The sequence below is a fragment of the Anoplophora glabripennis genome, unplaced genomic scaffold (genome assembly GCF_000390285.2).
Source record: "Anoplophora glabripennis isolate ALB-LARVAE unplaced genomic scaffold, Agla_2.0 scaffold40, whole genome shotgun sequence".
Taxonomy (NCBI): domain Eukaryota; kingdom Metazoa; phylum Arthropoda; class Insecta; order Coleoptera; family Cerambycidae; genus Anoplophora; species Anoplophora glabripennis.
In genome coordinates, this window is record NW_019416268.1 from 1,751,150 (window position 1) to 1,769,217 (window position 18,068).

General features: G+C 32.5%; 1 protein-coding gene across 1 annotated transcript; it reads right to left on the reverse strand.

Annotated features, from left to right (window-relative positions):
* Positions 1-2,625: 2,625 nt before the first annotated feature.
* Positions 2,626-5,626, reverse strand: LOC108903237 (translation initiation factor eIF-2B subunit delta). Its single transcript, XM_018705335.2, has 4 exons — positions 5,379-5,626; positions 4,260-5,268; positions 3,175-3,533; positions 2,626-2,987 (listed from the first exon to the last, which is right to left on the reverse strand). The coding sequence occupies exons 1-4, from the start codon at positions 5,413-5,415 to the stop codon at positions 2,779-2,781; spliced, it is 1,614 nt and encodes a 537-aa protein (XP_018560851.1). The 5' UTR covers positions 5,416-5,626; the 3' UTR covers positions 2,626-2,778.
* Positions 5,627-18,068: the final 12,442 nt, after the last annotated feature.

Consider the following 18,068-nt stretch of genomic DNA (forward strand, 5'->3'; position numbering starts at 1 on the left):
AGTATTGTTTTTCAATAAACGTACCCTACTTTATATTAAACTCTATATCTAATCCTAATTATATATACCTAATCAAATTGTATATTTTTAAATGCCAGACTCTGATGTTTTGGATTACTCTCAATAGTCGGGCACTTCCAGTAATCGGACAACTCAATGGTTTTAGGCCGGTGTCCCATGCATCCGAAATCCGATGTACAATACCAGAAAATATTTTAATTCCTACGAATGATAATATTATAATTCACATGCATCCGAAATTAATCTCATAGAAATCAAGTATAGAACCATGGAATTTATTACAAGATGAAGGCGAAACATTTTCAAATGACAATCATGGGCATATATATTATAGAAAATATACGTAATATTATATTTTCTACTTTCGACATTATAATATAACATTTATTTGACTGTAAATATATCAAACAACAATCATAGTATGTTAAAAACTTAAAAAGTGAGGTTAAAAAACATACGATTTCGGATAAGAGTTAAAACTATTTCTACTTTTTCCGACGTCGTATGAATTTTAAAAATTTCGGATGAAAATAAGCGGTAAAAATTTGAATCTATATTAACCAATAGGAACACTTTCGGACCTTCGTATCGTCGGATTTCGGATGCATGGGACACCGGCCTAAGACATGTCCGATTAGCAAGCACCTACTGTATACCTACATTTTTAATAAAATTATCGTAATTAAATTTCTTAACGAGACGTGAAACATTAAAAACATTTAAGCAGGAGGTGATAGACCAGAAAAATTGTGTTAATTATTTTATTGGATTTTCTTCATTACATAATATTTAAAATCATATTTAAAAAAAAATCATACAACCTTTTGGCAATTCGTATATACTTGTTTCATAAAATGGTTTCATCTTGATCGTGTGCAGTATCATAAAACAAAAGACGAGTATTATAAGTTGTTACTTGTTAAATTTTATTCATATACGAGGTTTGATCAAAAAGTAACGGTAATTGTTAATTTTCTTAGAAAGTACCTATTTATCCCATCCCCTTCAAAGTAGTTCCTCTGTGATATACACTTATGCCAATGTAGTTTCCAGAAATACTGTGGAATGCCTCTTTATGTATCGTCTTGAGTACGGTTTGTGATTTTGTCTATCTCGTCTATTATTAAAAAACGTAGATTATCCTTTTGAGTTTAGGAAATAAGAAAAGTCAGGGGTCATGTCCGGAGAATAGGGTGGTTGTGGCATCAGAACCGTGTTGTGTTTCACCAAGAACTGTTGGATAAGGAAAGCAATATGGGCCGCTGCGTTGTCATATGGTGTAAAATTCACGAGTTCTCTCTTTTCTTCTGATTGACTCAAACAAATTGCGCAAATCTCGTAGGTAATACTCCTTGTTAATTATACCACCGGGCAATAAAAATTCGTGATGAACTATTTCATTGTAGTCGAAGAAAATGGTTAGAAGGGTTTTTATATTTGACCAAATCTTCGATGTACATTTGTACCTTTGATAAAATCGTGGTTTGCACTCACAAAATAAAATATGAAATACAATAGATAGGCATATTTATCAATGGGAGAAATTACATTTGCGGTCTTGAGCCAGTTTTTTTAAGTAACCTACTACTACTATCTACAAAAAAATATGCTTTAAATAATTTGAGTAATTATACTTTAAAAAAATTTTTGGAGGTCCAGTTTTTTACCTTCTGCGGTCTGGATCTGGCCGACCACTGGCTTATATATTTTAATTTGAAATGATTGAGGGTAGTTGAAATTAAAACCCTACTTTTAGAAACACCCTTTATATTGAAAAACATATGTGCAATGCAACGTTATGATTCCTAATGAAAAACTGCTCCATTTCATTGTGGCGTTTTCTTTATCGGAGTACTCTGCCGGGTAGAATGGAGTTTACCTTCATTAGCGACAAAGAGAAAATGGTAATTAAATTTTTAATAATGATAACAGATTTTGTTTTCATAACATAACGTTTCCTGGTTAATTTTGGATAACCGTCCAGGGTATTAGAACTTAATCAAAGGACGGTGGGGAATTTTTATTGTTTCTAGAGCTTGGATTAGTCGTTTATTCTATAAGGTTTCTTCTAGTTTCCAAATATTTTTGTTAATTAATATCAGTCAGAATCGAAATTCATGAATTTATACTATTATATACAGGGTGATTCATTAGCAATGGGAAAATTGAAAGGTGAAGATACTACACGTGAAATAGTGACCATTGGCGCTTCGGAAATACAGGGTGTTGAGGGTAAAAATTTTAAAACGTTTTTTTGCGATTATTCTGAAAATATGTAGGGTAGGGAAAATTTGTGAAACTATACTTTTTTAAGTGACATTTTTTAGTTGGCATTTGACCGCCCCCCGTTCCTGGGCGCAAATGCGGCCTGCTTAATAATAATATGCTGCCTCCTCTCCCGCAATTCTCGTGGTTAGAATGAGAAGTAGAGATATTATTATTATTATTATAATTATTATATAAACCATCATTAGAAGATCAATTTTGACGATAATTTTTGTGCACTCTTTTGATTTTCAATCAGTACTTCGTATGACTTAATCAGTTCATCTGTTCACACACATCTGCATGAACGATTTCACAGGCCAAAAATAAAAAAAATTGTAATATTGATGATATTTAATAGGAAATAATTTACATATACATATATTTATTATAACACCTTTTGTGTTTAAGTAATATTCTTCATTCAAAATACAAAATTTCTGAGATACTTCAAGAAAATGAGTGAAAAACTTAAAAAACTTTCAATGGTTATTAAACGGCATCGTTGGCGTTAATCCGTAAGACGACGGGGACGCTAGTACAAGGTAAGATTGCTATTTCCGTAACCACAGCCGTAACTAGATCTGGTGGTGTAACGTCATACAGCAGATTCAAGGGAGTCAGTTTGCTATTATCTTTCCAATTGTTCAAAGGAGACGGTTTTTCAGAACTGCCCATGACGGACAACTTATCAGGATCATCTAAAAGAAATAAATACAGGATGTTGGCTTAAAGTTTAGGGTGGCACCTTGTGATTTGTTGAAGGAAAGTTGCAACAATTAAAAATTAAACACAATGTAAAAGTCGAGGAACGAAAATATTTAGGGAGTAATTTTTACAATGCGACGAATGAATAAAAATGTTGCGAGACAGTATAATATTACTCACCTATTTCATTGTACACAAACGAATCCGTCTGAACCCTTTCACTGAACTTGTACGTCTCACAACAAACCAAGACAGGTTTATTGTATGCCTGCGCCACTAGGGCTACTTGTGCCGTTCCTATCCTCGACATCACATAACCATTGGTCAAGAGAGCGTGTGCACCTAGCAACACCTTAGTAACAGAGCTCATTATGTAACTGACAGCATTTATGAGAACATATGTGCATTTTATTCCTGCCTCCACCAGCCTCCTCGCCATTTCTCGACCTTCGAAGAGAGGCCTTCCATCGATTACCACCACTTCGAATTTCTTGCCATCTTTGTGGGCCTCCAGAAGTATTTTCCTGATTAGAGAGGAGCTAAAAAGGCAATAGTTTTGTAATGAAAGGTGACCGACTTCCTAACCAAATTTTATTAAGCATGATAAAGCAGTGCGAGTTTATTTAGTTCTCTCAGAATATTTACAAATTTTAGAGAATAGTTCCCCGCCATGAGAATATTTCATAAAAAATTACTTCCAAAATTTTCAAGGACATTTCCTGTCACCTGTCCAAAATCCCAGCGGTGAAAAATTTTATCAAAAAATTATATACTCTTTTTATTGGTGAATATAGTTAAATCATATTTATAATTCTGTACATTACAGTCTTATACCCTATCAAAAAAAAATTAAATAGGGATGACTTTTCATAATTAATTAATGAATACAAACAGGTTTTCTTTTATTTTTCACATAATTTTCATTTTCCTAAAAGTTACAGATATTTTAAATATTTAAGATTACTGGAAACCTTTTTAATTTTTGAGAACATTACAACAATAGAGTGAATTCATGAGAATTCCTGAATTGTTTTTTAACTAAAGAAGAACAATACAGGTAACACCAAAAATTACATTTGTTAAATTAGCGTTTATTCTAGATTATTTTTGTTCGTTCTCAAAAATACTATTCAAATATAAAGTAGTGAGAATTTTGTATCATTAAAAGTGGTTTATTAGATGTTTTACATGTTAAGGACCAAATTCAATTTAATCAAATCATAGTCAAATGTCATTAAATAAACTCGCAGTAAAAAAACACTTACCAACCGTAGGTCAAAATAATGTCCCCATTTTTAATTTTTTCATTAACCTTCATACTGATGGCATCTCCAGCTTTCCTGATATCGTCGTTAATATAAATATCAATCACATCTTGTAATTTAGCCCTCTTTTCGTTATCCTTTAAATTACTGTCTATCTGCGTTAGCTGCAACTTAAAGTGTCTCAAGGCATTGGTCATTGACACTGCAAACGGTCTACAGTTCTGTAAATAGCTTGTACAGTTCTTTAAGACAGATTCTAAGTACCTACAGAATTCTTGCTTAGGGGGAGTCTGTAAATCATCCACTAAGTGCCTCAATGCATTTAGAAGTCCTAAACACCTTGAGTTGGATCCTAGAATAGTCTTATTTGAATACTGCACACCTAGTTTAATAAAAGCAGGATGAACGTCTTTATAAACAGCTAGGACTTTGCACTCAGATTTTAATCCACTTCCGTACAAATGCTGCACTAACTGAACTTTATGAACTTGGCTAGGTTTATTCATTTCTTTCTTAATGGGAGACTTCTTTATTTCCACTTTATTTTCCTTTGGAGGAGGAGGGATGATTTGTGTTGGTTCTAGTTCTGCTTTTTTTATAATAGGTTTTACTTCGGCTTTGGCCAATCTCTGAGCTTCTTGCTGCTCTCTCCGTTTAGCCTTCAATTCTGCTTTGCTCAAGGATTCCTTGCTATCTTTTACACCATCTTTAGGCTTTTGCTCTGCTAGTTTCTTCTCCCATTCTAATTTTCTTCGTTCCTTATCTGTCAATTGCTTATTAGTTGATTCCGAGGGTGTTTCATTCACGCTATTGAGTACGTTTTTATTTATTTCATTGGACACCACATTGTTTACTACAGCTGTAGATACTGGTTTTGTATTTTCCTTAATTTCATGACTATTTACTTTGTTATTGGTCACTGCAACATTATTTTCTAGAGACTGCTTAGCTTGAACTTTTAAAGCTCTTCTCTCTTTTTTTGTTAAACCATCAGTACCCACTTTTTCTTCTAAAAATAATTATGAATAAGTTAACACTCGCACGATTGTGAATAATAAAATCAGTTAATATAAAAGTAAAATCAGAATTTAGACATGTTTATTAAAATTTCATACATACTTTTTATATTCTGCTGGGATTTCTTTTGCGTGTCCATAGTGATAAGAAAAATGTATGACTTTATTTTTAAATATATATGGTCTCAACATTTAGCACATAAAATATATAAATAAAATTAATAACATATGCTTCCTAACCTCAATATTTTACAATGATGCCAGATTTAAAAGACATCTAATAGAATGTTATTTTATCTTTTGAACAATACATAAACATGAAATATTTATAACTGCCGTAACTGCTAACATCTAATATAAAAATTTTGTATCATACAAAAATGATATGCAATTCTTCGAAATAAAATTACACCATTCATTTACTTTTTGGCAACATTGTAAAAATGATGCAATGAGTGGAATAAGTTTCAAAGAAGCGAATGTGGTTCTTTTTTATGATTTATAGCAGCTGATTAATTGCAAATACTATAGTAAATATGTAATGAACCACTTATTTTATCATTTAAGTTGCATTATTAACCAATCAACTCTTTACTCTTAAGGCTAATGAGAATATAGGTATAGGTATTACAAACAAAATACAAATATTTCTTTAAAAAGACATGAAAATACAGGAATGTTACTTTAATGTTCCATATTTTTAATTGAGAAATTATTTTAATATTACAAGGAAATTAAAAAAATATTGATATTGATATTGGTGCTGCCATCTTCCTTCTTTGTATTTGTAGTTGCATGAGTGATTTTAGTTAACGATCTCTGCCATAGCCATAATTAATTTTTCTTCATTGGTCCATAGATGGCAGCACAACAATTACATATCCTGTTTCTCTAACAAAATAGTAAACAAAGACAGATAGTGATAAGTTTTATATAAACTTCGTGAAGTTCGTGTTTATTTTACGACTAAAAGCTAAAAACAGATGTTTTTTATTTCACCGGGCTATTGTAAACATTAGTTAAAAGTGCTGAAATAACTGACACCTGTTTAGTGCCGATTCTTTTTATTATTATACGCATCTCGAGATTACTAACCTCAATGAATAACTAACGAATGCTTGTGACTAATTAAACAATCAATTAATTAGTGTTTATGCTTTGCAAAATATGGGAAAAGCTGAACAAATGAGCGACAATGTACCAGGGATGTCACCTCAAACTGAAGCCAGTAAATTGCTGGAGCAAGCCCTCATGCAAATGGATGGGATCATTTCAGGTTAATTTACATTATAATTATAAAGTTACAACTAATTTTTATGCATTTAAACGCTTTCCTACGTCAGATGATAATTAATTCTATGTTATCTAATTTATCTCGACATTTTTTAGCGTACATATGAATAATAGCATTAATCAACTATCGTGGTCTAAGCATAGGCGTAACATTTAAATTTTGCGAGGAGGGTCGTGGGAAGAACGTATATTATCTATCTGAATATTCAGATAAGCATATTGCCCACTGGTTTTATTAAAGTTTAAAAAAATGTTACTTGTTTTTAAAGAAATTAATGTACTTAGATGTATATTTAAATAGAGAAGCATAAATGCCAACAAATAATGTTGCGGTCAAAGTATGTTTAATGGGCCAATTTATAAAAAAATAATATTGTTAAAAAAACTAGGCATTACACAAGTATTACAAGTAATTGTGAGGGAATTACTACGATATTAGAATCATTGCTAACAGATAGTTAACATTTCATTTGAATTAGATGCAAAATGGGCATTAGTATACAAATTTTAAACCAGTGGTTTATTGGGCTGAATTATGAAATGTATACTATCCTACCTCTAATTCTCTAATTATTATAATTATATTTGTTTCAATTTCAATTTGAACACATTCACAAATGAGTTCACAAATAAAGCAAGACTAAAATATATTTGGCATAACTATTGTTGTTAACATATTATCTTTAATTTCAATTTAAACACACTCGCAAACATGCTCGCAAATTAAGTAAAACTAAAGTAGATGTATTTGGTATAATCGTCATTATTTATCATAATAAAATTGTCTGCCAGCATTTGGTTGGAGATGACGTATAACTGGTTGCATAAAACTCGGTGACGCATTAAATTTTCTCTCCAGAGGCATAGTCAGCAGAGGGACAATAAAGATACTGACTCCTTAAAAAAAATTTTGTTTGAAACAGCATCAAACATGTATGCATAGAAAAATAATAAGAAGAAAAAGAACTTTATAATGTAGGTATTTATTTGAGAAACAATTTTTCCTTTTAACATTTTAACATGAACAATTATTTCCAAATGGAATTACACACGGTATAACGTGTCGCTTTTTGTATTATGTTAGTTATTCTTATTATCTAAAATGTTTTAAAGGAAAAAAAAAACAACCATAAGAAAACTTTCTAGTCCAACATAAATCAGCTTTTACCACTCCAATATCCTTATGGCAAACCTCTTAACGTAGAACGTGGCATATATCGAATCTGTCGGGAGAATTTTAACGCGAAACGTTTGAGCATGTCATTCGAAGGAAGTTTATAAGCTCTTACGCCAATATTTACTGCCTCCATGAATTTGACCACGTTCTCTCCCCTGAACCGTAGAATAGTAGTCACCAGTGCCATGTTGTACCTGTCATGAAGGCATGGGCACGCATTTTGAATGAACTCCCACTTGCAAGAAGATTAAAATATAGCATAATAATTAATTTATTATTCCTTCATTATGTCAAAAGTCAAAACCGAGACAAAACAAACTTGTAACCCTTCCCATATGGCATGCTGGAATTAAAATATCTGATAAAAATACAAATGAACAACTTTCAACTTATGCCATTGAGCATTGAAAACTCTCAAAATATCAATGAGTCAGTGAACACTAAATCTTTCTATGATATACCGCTACCATCTGATAATATTGCAAAATGGAATGATGGTCATTAAAAATAGTTTAGTAAAACATTTCGATTCAAGATAAATAAATAATGGTCACCAATGTGTTATTGGCACAAATATTTATTTAATTAATTTTTTATTTCACGGGTGAAACGATATCAATAAACAGGGAAGAAACTTAAACTATAATATATCACTGTACTACAATTAAATAACTTGAGATAACAGGTACTTAATAGCGTTTAGAGCCGTCGGGTCATGCCAGTCAAGTGGTGTGACGTCACAAAAGCTTTACGAGAGGCTTGGGCCGTTTCATATTTTCTGTCACGGTTAGTTAAGTTACCTGATTTTTTCACCGTTCATTTAAGGGATGTTATGTACTGCCATCTAAATGTAAAAAAATGTATTAATTTATATATTAGTAGAATTAAAAGTAACTGTAATTAACGACAGTAACGCGGCTGCTTCCGCCAAGTGGCCAGCATTATTGGTAAAGCCCAATGATCCCACATTAATGGTCCTTCGAGCCGGATTTGAACCAGCGACCTATGGATCATTAATGTGGGATCGCAATACTGTTGATAATTACAGTTACTTTTAATTTTACTAATATATGAATTAATACATTTAGATGTAACAGGGGGTTATAAATTAAATATTACTGAATGAGCCCATTGAGAGTGAATGTGTTGATGTACTGAAAAAGCGTCAATTGTACTGATTTGATTTCAATACAACTGTACTGACGGGAATAACACTGATAGAGCCCTATGCTAGGTACTACAAGCACGTAGGTTCGGGTTCCCTCTTTCAAAATATACCCACTGTTATGGAGAGCGCGCGCACAGCTCCAGACTCCGGAATATCTGGAATTCCGGCAGCCGGAGTAGAAGTTACGGCCAGTCGCCCTCACAATAGACTCCAACAAGTGTCGAGTCGCGAACTGCCCTCGTCTTCGATATTTTTCTCGGTTTGTGGCGCGCCAAGGGGTTAGTGCACCCGGGGGGAGCGCTGCCGGGATTATTGCTTCGGTTTTTATGGGGGTTTTACGGTGTCGAGATTAATACGTTCGCCGTGAGAGTGGTCCCAGGAGCTGTTAGTGTTTACTGGATAGTTTGATTGTTCTTCTCTTTTAACAGTAAAACAGAAATATTGGATGATCGTATAAGTGTGATGTTTTGTTGTTAATTTTTTATACAGGGTGTCTTCATACGCTATATGAATATCATTGCTTAAATTATACCCGGAAATTTTTTCGACCACGGATATTTTGAAAATTATTTCGGGTTAAAGGCAAGGGACAATTTTCAAAAATATTCGAAACCAAGAAAAAATATCCCAGAATAATTTAAGAATGTGTAGTATTTGGTAAGAAAATTACACATCAAACCTGACAATTTGAAGCCGAATCACTGAATCAAAATGTAAAGAAATCGATGCCAGCCATGCTAAGTGTTACTGCTGTCACGTTGACGTTAATTGTTTAGTCGACGTGAACTTTTGTCGTAATTGTTGTGTTTTAAAATGTCTCGTTTCGGTAAACAAAAATACCACAAGAGTATGGAAACAGTTTATCGAGTTCTGCGGCGAAAAGATGTACAGAGTAGACAACTCTCTGTCGAACAATTAGCGAACATTTTGGAAGATTATGCTTTCAATATGAAGGGGAGAAATTGTGAAAATTATGAGGAAAGTAATTAAAACAGTATGGAACTCCACGGAAAAATATTTATAAGAAATGTTTTACGAAAGATTATAAAATTAAGTTCAATTCATTTTCTGATTTAGAATTTGTGGCCTCCAGAGGTGCTCGAGAAGATGTTACAGCACGATCCCTTCAAAAGAAAAACCAGCGCCCGATCATTTACCGGTTATGAATATAAAAGGATCATCGAAATTTGGAGGGAAGGTATCCCAAATTTTTTTCATAATGGTTTACATGAATTAGCACGGAGATGAGGGGAAGGATTTTCTACTAACATTCAATTTTTCAGTGAAGAAACTGGATAAAATAACAAGTCGCATTAAATATAACCCATTCTTACCTAAAACTACATAAGGAGATTCAAAAACATTGGCAGATAAATAGTTAACTATAAAATCGGATAATCCCCAAATAGGTTCTGTCCGTCTGTACATGAAATTGACAAAAAAAAGATCACATGAAGACTGGCTGATTGTTTTTAACTCCTAATCCAAACCGGTAAAAAACAAATTTAAGGGGTGGTACAAGAACTGCCCATTTGAGAATACTATATCTTTGTGGTTTAAATCCGTAGCTTCTGATATAGGGAAAAAGTTAAAATAATCATTCTGCAAAAGCGACTGCTGTCCTTTTTTTGGCCAAAAATGGGGTTGGAGAACTTATTCAAATTACAGGGCAAAGTAACAACCAATCAATCAAACTTTACATTTAAATGTGGATCATAGGGACATGATTGAAACTACGAGAAAGACTATACCTAAAATACTTACCAGTACCTACGTTTTATCATGACCCAAATGAAATAGAAGATGGCACCAAAACAGAAAATAGCGAGGTGTGAATTATTAACTTCCAACTCTCAATCGTTTATAACTATGTTTTTAATGTTACTAATAACTGTTACATACATATAATAAATAATTTTCTATTGATGTTTATAGTCCAATTACATGGGCCTTTAAATCACAATTTTGGTCAACTTACCAGAATTTTTGATGTAAGTTACTTTGAGGTAGGTATACAGGGTGTTTCTTAATAACGCGCTAATATTTAAGGAGGTTATTCTTGGGTCCATTTTAAGAAGAAAACTTCATATGAACATATGTCCTAAAAGTCTTAGCTTTTGAACTACAGGGTGCTAAAGTTTTATGAAAAAACATTTTTTTATGATAACTTTGGTATTACCCTAGATATTTTTTCAAATTTGGTACACGCCTTCTATTCATCGAGATGCATTTTCTGATGTACAAACAATTTTATTATTTTTGCCAGTGGTGTCTGTACAGGTTTTGTATTGAATATTTTTGAGGAAAAATATGTTACGCCACTACTTTTTCTTTAAGTAAAAATCATTTTTGAAATCCTCATTACTTTCTGAGCAAATGTGGTGTCTTGAATTTTTTTCGTTTGACAAAAGGTTTTCGCATAAAAAAATAAAATCATTCATTTGCATCTTATTGGACCACTTACGAGAAAAAAAAAATATATAACTGAACAATAATTTATTTAAGATACTAACTTTTAAACATTGAAATTATGAAATTACAGTAATCTACATACATTTTGGAATGGTAAAAGAAAATTACCCTGGCATATATACATATTTTTCTTCAAAAATATTCAATACAAAACCTGTACAGACGCCACTGGCAAAAATAATAAAATTGTTTGTAGATCATAAAATGCATCTCGATGAATAGAAGGCGTATACCAAATTTGAAAAAATATCTAGGGTAATACGAGTTATCATAAAAAAATGTTTTTTCATAAAACTTTAGAACCCTGTAGTTCAAAAGTTAAGACTTTTAGGACATATGTTCATATGAAGTTTTTTTCTTAAAATGGACCCAAGAATAACCTCTAAATATTAGCACGTTATTCAGAAACACTGTATAATATCAATAACTGACAATATTTTTCTTCAGGGGTAAAAAAAGATAAAATAAAGGTTTTTTTCACGATAACTCAGAAGGGATCAGAGCTAGAAAAAAAGTTTCTTATAAAAGTTGTAGAGCATAAAATTCTACATAAAAATGGCCTTTTTCTTGTATTATTAAAATTAACAGAATTAGAAATTAAGGGACGATTTCAGAAATTTAAAAAATCATAAGCAGAAAAATGAGTATTTTTTTTCCAACTTCCCTAAAAAATGTAAACTATCTTTTCAGTGAAATAGATATATATTTTGATTTTTAATAAAAAAGTTCACAACGAACGTGATTTTTTATCTTTGTCCTAAAACAAAATTTCGAAAGCAACTTTCAACTATTTTAAATAATCAATTGAATGGCATAGAAAAAAATTGTTTTAGTGTTAAATCATAAAAAATAACGATAAAAAAATTGAAATTGTTATAACTTTTTTATTAAAAATTAAAAAATATATCTATTTCTCTGAAAAGAAAGTTTACATTTTTAGAGTAGATTGAAAAAAAATTATAAAATTAATAAATTTTTCTACGTTATGATTTTTTTAACATTCTGAAATCATCCCTTAACTTCTAGCCACCCTAACTGTAAATTTTAATAGTACAAGAAAAAGTTAATAGACCATTTTTATGTATTTTATTCCCTACAACTTTTATAAGAAATTTTTTTCACTCCTGGCCGGGGGTTGAAAAAAAAATACTGTCACATTGTTATTATATACCTCGAACTAACTTATATCAAAAATTCAGGCAAGTTGACAAAATTGCGATTTAAAGGCCTTAAGTCGAATTATTTTATGTAACAACTTTTTATAATATTAACATTAGCAGTTAAAGAAAAGTTATTAATTTAATTTTTACAAAATAATAAAATGTAAGTCGGAGGTAGTTTTCTACATATAACTTCAACAAAATTGGAATCAAATATCAGCGTTTAGGGAAAAGATGTCATCTTAAATGAAACATTTTCAGTGTAATTTCGTCTGGGCTACCCACCAAGAGAAAAATTTCCGGAAATTGTTTTCGTTGTCTTAGTAACGTTTGAAAACATCATTGGCTTGGCTACAAAATAGAGTGTGAAATTTTTATCCAAAGAAGCTTCTCTTGAAATGAAGCACATTTGGTTTCGGACACCCTGTATATCTCAGCTAATAATTCATACATTAATATGTTCACAGTATGTAAATACTTGCAAATATCAAGGATTTTACTCCAGAAATATATAAAAAAAACTGCAATTCGTGTTATATTTTAAATTCAACTTGGCTACTTCCCATTCGAGTGACCTTGTTCCGAGTCCTTCCTCGTGTAGGATATAAACATTCAGACCGTTCCCAATTACTCGGATCTTAAGACATCCAATCTAGCCGCTTGCGTCCCGGATTAAGTCCTTGTTGCGGGTGTGTCGCGGGGTGAGTGATGAATCCTGCGTTGGAGTGACTCGTGGGGATGGCCGCGCGGGCCCCGGGGACCGGCCTCCACCGCCCCCGTCCGTCTGTCTGACCTGCAGCGGCCGGGCGCTCGAAGACTGCCTCTATGAGTCGCTGGTGGTGGCTGAATATGTGCCACTCGGGCCAGCTGAAAAACCAGGAGCAGGGCAACCATGTGCTGAGTGAGTACTGCTGTTTGAAGTCGACGAAAAGTGTTCAGGGTGATTGTTTTATCATGGGAAATGCATTTATCATGTCAATGTCAAAAGTACTTTGGGGTGACTGAGATTTGAGATTAGGGTAGATAATGAAACCATAATCAAACGTCGCTGGGCGTCGCGTCGTGACGTCCGGATTTTTTTTCCTCTGAAGCATATCATTTGTATTACAGATATTCAGAGGCATACGTACATACATATAGGCTGTTTTACGGTGACGACCCGTTAGAATATTTCAGAGACCGCTTCGATTTGAATTTTGAAAATTTGGGCCCTGGGCCTTTCTGGGGTCTTATCTTTAAATAAATTAATATATTGTTGTACCACTTCCGGTTATACCGGAAGTCGTCATCTACTTGCTTGTTTCAAATGGAACACCCTATATATTATTGCATTATTGACAAGACAAGTTTAAAATAAGCTAATGTACCTAAATCTAATCGTTATCGAAATAATCCACATTTTATCAACATTTTTACAGATCGAAAATTCCTTATATCTTTCTCTGTTCTCGAAGCTTTTATTTGCTTTTTGGAAGTCATAAAGAACATAAGATACACTACCTTCCACTATCAAAATTACCCGAAGAAAATTATACTAAGTATCCTATTTTTTACGTTACATTTTGAAAACTTGAAACTGACAAAATTTTTTAAATTCAAATGGACCACCCTGTATTTTTTGCACCATATTATACAAAATCAAATTCTCTATTCACCGATATAGACATTGTAGGGGCTACAGTTTCGGTTTTCCCATATATTTGTGGTTTTCTTCCATTCTCAAGAATATGACATTAAAAATATAATCAAATGTACCTTGCAAGACAAATGTCGGTACTGTCGTTCAGTATTCTACAAATATAAAGTATCTATATCCGAAAATGTTAAGTGAGAATTTGTTCAATTTTTCAGTCATAAATATCAATTTGTTATTTTTGATGTGTACATTGAAAAATATGAACCAACTTTTATATTACTTATTTTTTATGTATATAGCTCGGTAGGTATATAGTTTCAGTTGTATGCGTATAATGATTTGTTTACAATGAACAATGACAGACCGTTACGTCTACGCTCGGGATAATGCGATCGCTCATTGGTTGAACAGAATCTCGTGAAAAATTACACCAATCACAGCCGGTGAAACAAAATTACTGGTCACGTGGCTTGTAATCATTTATCAAAGTAGATCAAACTAGATAAACTTTGCTTCCAGTTTTATTGAATTTTTATTTACGCATTTTAGCTTTCCTAAAAAAAATATATATACAGGGTGTTCCACCTAAGAGGGATTCTTCTGTAATGGGGAAGTTTCACATTTTTTTTCGTTTCTTATTAAATTACTTTCATCGTAAAAAGTCAATTGCCACATAAATTTAAAATTTTTAATTAATAGTTTTCCTATAAAAAAATATATAAATTCAAAATAATTCTCTATGCACTAAAACGCGGACTTAAACAAAGACGGCTGACTCTTACGTCACGATCCGGTATCGGTCCAAATTAAACGAGTCGTGTAGAGTCGTGTTCTGTAGTGTGTCTCACTCTTACTCATTTGTGTTTATGCAAACTACGTGTGCCGGATAGATTTTATATTACATATTTACTTTTACTTAACACAATATTGTTAATTATTTTAAAATTTGTACATTCTATGGCCACAGAAGCTGGATTTGTCCAAGAGCAATCTGATAATTTGTCAAAAATAGATGTTCTATAATAGTTATTTTTGTATCTAGTGCGCGAAATGCTACTTTGGTGATCGAGAACTGAATTTTTTAACGAGGCGAAGCCGAGTTAAAAAATTATTCGAGACCACCAAAGTAGTTCGCGCACGAGATGCAAACAATATTTTTTCTACAAACGTCAAAATCTATCTCCTAAAAATATTATAAATAAGTAAAATGCCTAATTTATTATAGAAAATAGTGTTGAGCTGGCTTAAAATGTCTTTCCTAATCAAATTTTCACTGTTACTATGGAAACAAAGTGGCTGTTGTTGACAACAATAATTATTATTTTAAAGTGACGTTTGTGCTCGCGTCTTCAATTTTTAAGTGCCAGATATTTAAAATAATGGTAATTGCTAGTGACGATGAACTAAGTAGTACCCCACCTAATTTGGCAGATGCGGCCAATTTGGTAACTTCAAATCTTTTACCGGAAAAATCGAAGCGCCAATATGAAAATGCATATCGGCAATTTAAGGAGTGGTGTGAGACAAAGCAAGAAAAGCATCCGAAAATGTGCTGTTAGCATATTTTGCAGAAAGATCCAAGAAGGTGAAGCCTTCCACATTATGGGCAGTATATTATATGCTAAAATCAACACTTAATGCTAAGGAAAACGTAGATATTAAAAAATTTACCAAGTTGGTTCCATATTTGAAAAAATTGTCAGTTGGACACAACCCTAAGACATCCAAGGTATTAACTCGAGAAGAAGTAAATCAATTCATAAGAGAGGCAGATAATGAAATATATTTGATGGCTAAGGTATATTTTTAATCATTGTTTTATATGTATTTTAAATTACTAAATATCGATATCCTTTTAGGTCGTTTTAATATTGGGTATTTCTGGTGCTTGCCGCCGTGAAGAACTCACTAAAATGAGTGTCGATGACATAGAATATAAAGGTTCCATCTTGATTGTGAAAGTACCGGATACAAAAACGAACATACAACGAATTTTTACGGTTTCGAATCTAGATTATATCGATATTTACCGAAAATACGTGGCTCTTCGTCCAAGTTATGCTAGCAGTCGCCGATTGTTTTTGAAGTATCAAAATAAGAGATGCATTAACCAAGTTGTTGGAATAAATTCTATTGGAGGGATGCCCAGCTTAATAGCAAAATACTTAAAATTACCAAATTCTGATGCTTACACAGGTCACTGTTTTCGGAGAACCTCGGCCACACTTCTTGCTAATGCTGCGGGTGATATATGTAGTTTGAAGAGACACGGGGGATGGAAATCTTCCACCGTGGCCGAAGGATACGTGGAAGATTCTATCAATAATAAGATTCAAATATCAAATAAAATTTTAGATTGTGAAATTTCAGGATCACATGGTATCACCTCTACCTCAAAAATTAGTAGTGTTTCAACCCCCAAAACCCCAATATCCCGAGCTGAATCTGAATTATCTGGTTTAGGAATAAATATTGGTTCGTGTACTGGTTGTACGATTAATGTTAATATTGTAAATAATAACTAAAGTTATTGTAAAATTCTATTATTATTTTAAAAGTATTTAATTGTTATTCATTTAAAAATAATTAATAATTTGGAATTTTGCTTCATTTTTTCAAAGATTGAAATACAAAACTCTTATTAATTTACATGCAGTGTGCGAAACACTTCGCACCCTAGTGCGCGAAGTATTTCGCGCACGGTGTCATGGTAACGTAAGAATCCGAAAAAAGTGTCACTTCGCATATTGTTGTCAATGCGCAAACCTTGTCATTTTTTGACGTTTGTAGAAAAAATATGTTTGCATGATTTCTTCCTCATTTTCTTATCCTTTGGTACATTAAATAGTTTGTTGGGGGGCTGTTAGTGTTGAACTACACATGGGTACTATAATATTTATGTTCAGACTGTTGATGTTTTTCACGTTCTCGTGTTGTAATTCTGATCCTGAAGCTGCCACGTATTAGAGCTGCCTGGGTAGATATTGTGAAAATGTTCGTAGACTCTATGAAAATTAACGAAACTTGTCTTTAAATTTATACACTAAAACTAACTACTCAAAACTACTCAGAATTCAATGCGAACACAAACTAATTCAACACAAGATTAAATGACAGCAATGCAATGACAGCGCCAGCCTCCCGCGTCTTGACAGTCTTAACACTCATATACCGGATCCTGACGTCACAAATTGCTTTACCAATTAAGGACCGTTTTCGCCCACCTAATTATATTCAATATTTTAATAATTAATTACATATTAATAGTTAAGTTTAAAGGGGTTTTACATATAAAAACATACTTTTATAGTCATTTTCTGCACTTTAAATTAATTTTGCTTCAAAAGAAAATTTGATGCAACTTCCTCATTTTGTAACTGTAAAATTTATAAAAAAATGGTTTTAATAAAAGTTGTCTGGAATCACGTGCGCCATGTAAAGAAAATATTTTTAGCTTTACGGGGGTTCCATTTCGCAAAAGCACAGCAAAGCATAGCACATCCTTATCGCATCCAATTACACCAAGAGTTACTAAAAGTATAGTCTTTCAGCGAAGACTGGAGTTTTGTCAGAGGGCACTTGAGATGTTAAATCAAGATGATGAATTTTTTAAACGGGTCATGTTCTCCGATAAAGCTACTTTTCATAAAAATGGTTTCGTTAATAGTCATAATTGCCATTATTATGACACTAATAATTTTCTCTTTGAAGTTTTTTCCGCCAAGAAAACATTAATTGGAATAAAGATATATCGTACTCAGTTAAATATAGTATACACAAATAAATATTGTTGATTCGAGTCGCTGTATTCTTGATTCAACTTAATACATTTCCGAGTTCTGTGTATCTAAAGCTGACATATTCAGATATTTCAACGACTGGAACTT